The sequence below is a fragment of the Plasmopara halstedii genome (genome assembly GCF_900000015.1).
Source record: "Plasmopara halstedii genome assembly, contig: Scaffold_2386, whole genome shotgun sequence".
NCBI classification, from domain to species: domain Eukaryota; phylum Oomycota; class Peronosporomycetes; order Peronosporales; family Peronosporaceae; genus Plasmopara; species Plasmopara halstedii.
Window position 1 is genome coordinate 166,857 of NW_020189293.1, and position 6,952 is coordinate 173,808.

The window sequence follows — 6,952 nt, forward strand, 5'->3', positions numbered from 1 at the left end:
TAAATATGGTTTTGGCATGTACGGTCGGCACGACAACGGATGTAAGCGCATTGTCTGACCAGGTAACGAAATACCGTGCTCGCGTCGTACAATCGGCGGACTATGATCATAAACATGTTGGCTCAATACCGCCTATTCCGTCGCTACTGCTCATGTGTCTTAAGATTGTCTCTGACTGCTTCAACCGACACCCAAAAGCGGAAAACGTGCCGCGTGAATTTCTGCCTGAGGTCATGGCTCGACTGCCATTGGACCTTGACGTGTGCTTGACTGCGCCAAATGTGACTGATGAGAACTACTGGAAGCGCTGTTGCCTGAGTAAGAAGCAGTGGAAGAACATTCAGATTACTCACCACGGACTCACGTGGAAACAGCTTTTTCTTGAGAAGCATTTGCAGGATCTTCTTGAAAATTTTGATTTCTCTATCCATGACTTAAGTCACGTTATGGCTATTGTAAATGCTTCGAGCGAGTACATCTTCACGCTAGAGATTGACCAACTGTTATCTCACCTTGATTTGAATCAAGTCTGCTCTCAGCTGTGTAACTTGACCAAACTTCGATTGGTATACGGAGTAAAGCAGATTGGCATGAAGTACGAGCGTATGCTTTTCGGAATGAAGATATCGGATGCAACAAATTTGTCACATCTTTTAACGATGTCAAGCTCACTTACAGCATTGCTGCTACCCAGCAATCTTCTGGACGATGATTTGTTGCGGATGCTTATGACTGGACTAGTAAATGATACAAGCATCACTTCTCTGGATCTGTCGCACAATAAGATTACCGATGACGGCGCGAGACTGCTGTCCAAGCTTCTTGGGCCTAATTGTGTAATCACATCTCTAAATTTGTGTGATAACCAGATACACGCCGAAGGGGGGCGGTACCTTGGTCGCGGACTTAAGTACAACACCAGCCTTATAGAATTGGATCTTCGAATGAATCGCCTAACAGACGACGGAGGGCGGATGCTGCTGGAAGGCCTAGACTCTAATGCATCGCTAAGTAATTTGAACCTGAGCAGCAACATGTTAGGCAGAGAAACTGCTGAAGTCCTGGCTCGAATATTAAGCGACACAAAAACTGCACTTCGATCGGTAGATCTGAGCAGCAACGCATTTAGTGAAAATGATGGGAATTTGTTACTTCAAAGCTTGCAGCAAAATACATGTAGCACTATCATTGGTCTCGACTTGCGGCAAAATACTCAGATTTCTGCTGACTCCGATTGCATAGCGCAGATCGCTAACAAACTTTGGGAAAACGAAATGAAATTTATGACTTTCTCCTCGGCAGAAAACGACAAGTGCAGCGTTTAGTCCAAGCTGGTATGCTTACAGGCCGGTTGTGCTTTGTTTTAGATACATCATGTCGATTCTTCACTTGCTTCTTGGCGCGATACCAGCAGCGCATGCGTTAAAGAAACGTACACAACAGTATTTGCTTTTACTTTTTGTTCACTGAATTTACCTTCTCCGAATTGCTCGTATCCAGTCTCGTAGTCTTCATTTGTTCGTACACAAGCAAAAAAGAAATTCTTTTTAACCATTTTCGCTACACGACAGAAACTCACAACATCCACACGATCAAACTCCTCCTCGTATCGTTTGACCACAATCAACGCTACCGCATGTGTGCGTTTGGGGCTATCTGCATCGACACTAAGGAATTACAAGCTGAGTCCGGACTGATGTGCTAACGTGTCGCTACTGACCTTTGTAAATGAGGAAATTCGCACCGAACTTGGAGCCAAATGTCACGATGTATCCTTTATCCCATAAATCTAAAAAAATTCGAAGTTGATCGCGACGCTGCGGTGCTGCAACAATTGAGTAAAATTGTAGTCACCTCGACTCAAATTTGCAATACTAGTCTTACAAAGTGTCCACCTCGAATCGCCACTAACCCCTCTACTTTCCGCCACTTCCTGCGCAACCTTCTCGATGTAAGCACGACCTTCGTCTTTGTGGTTGCTACTACCACCAGAACTTATTGCTGCCGGTTCTAGGCGCAGAAAACCTCTAGCAATACCAACTACTATCTCTTCTAGTGCCAAGCGCAGCCTCGGGGTTGCTGAGGATGTCGACTTGGACCGCTCAAATGAACCATTGATGCGGTACGTCTTCTGCAAGAGCTCAATATGCTGCGCATTGTCGACAAAAGCGCAGGTTACCTCAAGGTCTGGCTGCGATGCCACCAGTATTGCTTTGGCGCAATCAATCATCATTAATTTCCTAGATATTGCGTTATTTACTTGAATGATACAGAAAAAATTAAGAAACAATCTTAAACACGGCTAAATGACGGATGAAAGCAAGTCGAAGAAGGTGGATGAGGAAGTTAGAATAGAAAAAGGAGCCGAAAATTTTACGATAGTGAAGAAGATAACGACCACAGTGCACCGCGTCTCTTTCTCTCGTAAACTTGCATCTCTGCTTGCTGCTTACGAAGCGTGGGTGGGCAGCCACGCGAGCTTGGCTCGCAATGTCGAGACAACTTTGTATGTAGCACCGCAGCTCGTGCCAAAAAACGTCATGGAGCCAGAAACGGTGGCGCAGTTTGGATACTCGCTCGTAAGATTGCTGCATCTGTATCATGACTATATACTATGGAAGAAATACAACAAGAAAACGAATTTACCGACTTATTGGCAAAAGTGCGTGGTGATTTGATAAATCTGAGAGATTGAATGCCTAACTATTCTCTTGAAGATTGACGAGATTGATTCGTGTGCCTCTTTCTCTCATTTCATACGTCGAAGTGCTAGCGGAGGTCGTCGCTCGTCGAGTCGGTGGCGATGTAGGCAAATGGCGCCTTATTGTGTGGATTGAAGTCGTTAAGGCTGGGCTACGCCTCACTCTGCTGGCTCAGCGTCGTCGTCTAATGCTGATTCGTGGTGGCAATGTAAGTTTTAATGAGTGCAACGAGGCCATGAGGAATCATAACGAGCAAGTGTCTACATAACTTTAGTATAATGGCGTAGAGTCTGGACCTCGGTCACCCACGTTTGCACGTTTTACAAAAGCTAAGCAGCTTGGTACCCGTACAGGCAAAAGTCTCAGCAAGCGTAAGAATTATGAGCGTGTTATATATCATGTCGCATTCATATGTTGCTTTGTTTGTCAGCAGCAATTGAGCCGAAAATGAATTCTGTTGTGGAAAATAGTGCCGACAAATCAAACAAGATCTCGTTTGAGGTACATTTAGCCACTTTTTAAGCTGGTGCAAGATATCATAATATTTTGCTGTCGTGCTATGATCCAGGACGCGACGATTGAATTTGCAAAAAGCTCACGAGATAGTTTTCTGATTGCAGGAGAGGTCTGCCACATTTTGCGACCTGTAGTTTACGCACTGCTGCGACGTCGACGAAGCGCGAATTCCTGGACTCCTGTCTTCTTATCGCTTGTTGTCGAACTGACGGGGTATGTGCTGCAAGAAGGCATGCAACTTATGGAATCAAGACTCCCAATGATGTTATTTGTTGTCTATTACTTTTCAGATTAGCATTTTCTACGGTTGCAGTCAAGCAGGTTGAACTCGTCGAGGAGGCTTACAGTGACAAGGCTACAAATGAGTTAGCAGCTCGAAAGGTATCTAAAATTCAAATCGTGTGCGGATATCGTTCTGACCGATGACTTGTATGTTGCAAGATGGCCCTGCTTCTGTATTTACTTCGCGATCCGGTATTTGCGACTGTCACAAAGCCCGTGTCGGATAAGGTAAAGATCTAATGTTAGCGTTTCATTCTTGCTCCTGCGTTATGCTCATCAGCGTGATTGTATTTTACAGGCTGCGGACATCGTGGACTGTGTACCTGGAATTGGAAAGCTATTCCGTTTCGGAGCGACTGCCATTTTGAACTATTACCATCAATTCCACTTCTACACATCGGCGTCGTAAATATTGATAGTCGGACTGCGAATATTTAAAGCTATGGCTGCATATGTACTGTTTTGACAGGGCAAATAAATGAGTAACGGATTTTCCCGATTAGAGTCCAATTCCGAATAAAGCCCCTCAAAACTTTACACCTATCATGAAAGGCAGGACAAATCGTTTTGGCTGATTGCCACGTCAGAAAATCAACACTCGATTTTATTATTGATTTGTGGCACCCAACACCCACTGACAGGTATGGCAAAAGGCCCCGATGTGGCGGTAGAAAAGTTATTATGTATATTGAAGTATATAGAGTAAATCTCTCAGTCTTGCTGTGGACAGCAATGCAGTCAGTAAATGGTGGCAAATACAAGCGGACATCATGGCGGCCAAACCACACCAGTTGCGTCTTTTTATCTAACACCACTTTGCGATAAAATCTACAAAAAAAAATAATTCTTGGATCTCCGACATGAGTGCTACCATCAAGCATCTCTCCGCACTGACGACGTAAAAATTAAATGCGTCATAGCACTGAGTTTCAAATTTGCATCTCACTACGTCGTTGCACCAACTTCACCATTCTGACCGACAAAGTTTTTATCGAACGAGCACTTAGTTATAATGCGATTTCTGCAAGACCAACAGCCGCGTATGGATCTCGACCAGACAGCATTGATGGATAAGATTGCCGTGTACTTTGAAGACGCACGCTACCAGACAGTTGACGTTGTTGGTGCTCGTCGAGTGATCCTTCTCTCAATACTGCCTCCAATTTTGATATGGAAAAGGAGCTGACAAGGATAGTTTGGAAAAAAAGATAGAGTGTACGTCACGTACCAGAAGAAGACGTGGATTGACAATTCACTGCTCAAGCGCTGAATAGATTTGCAGCTATCTATGGTAAATACCACCAACGGAAAGTTTCGATTAGCGCTCGTTGAGAGCTCATATCTCGAAGGAGGTCGAGGCAATGTGCAAGACGCATGGCATCAAGATGTGTGTAATATCGAATAGAGTTACTTCGTACCGTCAGGCTGCTGACATAGGCAATTATCAATATCACAATACATTATGTACACATAAGTACACTAGAATCGATGCGGATGGTAGAGACACCCGTCGCCATCGAAACAGTTGCCCCTTGCGCAAGGCGCGCCAAGGTTCTTCGAACCATCGCCCCAGCGCCTACTAGTCTGATTCGTCGCGGGGAAACGACACCACTCAGTAGGCGCGCGGGGTGACCTACTGGGGAAGAACTGAGTTATGTTGAGCCTCAGGGAGGTAGACGTCAACAGGGCACAGCCCCGAAGAGCTCCGTGCTCTTGAACACGGAACGTGTATGCAAGCCGGGCTTGCTGGTTGTGGAGGCGACCGTAAAGGGCTTCGAAAAGCAATGGAATGTCCTCATCGATTCTAGGGCGCCGGGCAATTATGCTCGACGCTCCACGAGGGAGTTAATTCAGCTGTATACTGAGGCGCTGAGAGCGCGGTTGGGTGACATCGTCATTGTTCGCTTAGCGACGGGGACGCGTGTCACGGTCCCGAAGGTCCCTGTGGACATCGGAGTCAAGTTTCTTGACTTTGATAGCGTCGAACGCTGTCAAGTCTTAAACTTGGGTGCAAGGTATGACCTTATCCTAGAAATGTCATGGTTGGAGCACCATGAACCATGGTTTGATTTACGGTCAACGACCTTGGGCGCTACGCGCAAGTCTCCTGGCGGAGCTGTGGCGATTCATGTACCCACCCCACCTCTGCTGAGAGACAAATCACTATTGGCGATAGCACTGGACTGAGATGGTCAACGTGCTAGACATTGGAATGTCCGAGTTGGTAGATACCAATGATGCACTGGACAGGAGTCCCGAGCGTGGCTCGCGGGCTGATCGTCGAGTGGCACGTAAACCCCTGAGCGCTGCTCGAGTTTCGGAGCCGTCGCTGCATGTCATGCGTGATTATGGTCGGCCGAGGGCCGAGACATCGAGGGCGAGGTCCATTTGATCCACGTGAAGTGGCACGTATACCATGAGCGCTGCTCAAGTTTCAAAGCAGTCGCTGCATGTCATGTGTGACATGGTCGGCCGAGGGCCGAGGCATCGAGGTCGAGACCCTCTTAATGCACGTGTTGTGGCACGTTAACCACTGAGCGCTGCTCCGGTATCAAAGCAGTCGCTGCATGTCAAGACGAAGACTGCGGGGTTAGCAGTTCCTCATTTCTAACGGCGCCACGCGCTCCACCGCCGCACCATGCGACGCATTTTCCTGCTCCACGGCTAGGAGTCGCTCCGACAGAGCGCGGTAGTCTTTAAGGCGAGGCAGCTGGCGCACGATGTACTTTAAATCGTCAAGAGCGTCCACACAGCGATATGCTACGTCAACATGGCGCTCAGCGGAGCGACGATCACGACGGACCTGGTCCTCAAAGACTCGAAGAGCATCACGAGTCATCGGGCGGCGGTCGACCCGTTTGTCACCGCCCGCCACCGACTCTTCTCGATGAGAACGGTGACGTCCACTATCACGTGGAACGTCAGGTGAGACGACGTCGTCACCAGGGTCAAACCCAATCTCTTGTGAAGTGGCGGGGATATCCCGACTCTGAAAACTCGTGGGAGTTAGAGGCGCCACTACGGGAAGATTGTCCAGTCACCGTGAACGCTTTTGATCGAAACGATCAGGACGTCCCGCGTCATCAGATGCCCCGCGCTTCCCGGCAATAGCCAGGGAAGTAGAAGGACCATGGGTTAAGCACAAGCAGTGCCTGAGCTCTTGTGGTCGTGGACACAGAGCTCGTGGGAGCATTAGGAGCTGTTAACTCATACGTTGCAGGGCGACAATCCGAAGGAAGTCGACGGCGTGCCTTGAGCTTGGCGAACTGAAATCGGAGGTGCCGCTCCACACGCACGTCCACTTCTTTGTGGCTCCACCGCAGGTTGTGCAGTGAGAAAAGTTTCCGGAGCCGTCGCACCCATCGCTCAAAGAGCGCTTCGTCATCTGTAGCGTTTTCGCCAGGGGCGAGCACTACAGGTATTGTCCGTATTGCGGGTACACGAGAGCCACC

At 47.9% G+C, this 6,952-nt stretch overlaps 3 protein-coding genes across 3 annotated transcripts; 2 read left to right on the forward strand and 1 right to left on the reverse strand.

Annotated features, from left to right (window-relative positions):
* Positions 1–5: 5 nt before the first annotated feature.
* PHALS_03490 (FOG: Leucine rich repeat) lies at positions 6–1,325 on the forward strand (the record flags this gene model as incomplete). The annotated part of the gene is made up of 1 exon (XM_024717707.1): positions 6–1,325. The coding sequence occupies one exon, from the start codon at positions 6–8 to the stop codon at positions 1,323–1,325; it is 1,320 nt and encodes a 439-aa protein (XP_024583179.1).
* A 47-nt stretch (positions 1,326–1,372) lies between these two features.
* On the reverse strand, positions 1,373–2,233 carry PHALS_03491 (trna-intron endonuclease; the record flags this gene model as incomplete). The annotated part of the gene is made up of 4 exons (XM_024717708.1): positions 1,373–1,392; positions 1,477–1,656; positions 1,721–1,825; positions 1,885–2,233. 4 exons carry the CDS (start codon positions 2,231–2,233, stop codon positions 1,373–1,375), a joined length of 654 nt encoding a protein of 217 aa, XP_024583180.1.
* A 73-nt stretch (positions 2,234–2,306) lies between these two features.
* Positions 2,307–3,909, forward strand: PHALS_03492 (Peroxisomal biogenesis protein (peroxin 16); the record flags this gene model as incomplete). The annotated part of the gene is made up of 8 exons (XM_024717709.1): positions 2,307–2,662; positions 2,718–2,910; positions 2,977–3,073; positions 3,136–3,203; positions 3,271–3,431; positions 3,509–3,599; positions 3,660–3,728; positions 3,799–3,909. 8 exons carry the CDS (start codon positions 2,307–2,309, stop codon positions 3,907–3,909), a joined length of 1,146 nt encoding a protein of 381 aa, XP_024583181.1.
* Between the last annotated feature and the right edge of the window lie 3,043 nt (positions 3,910–6,952).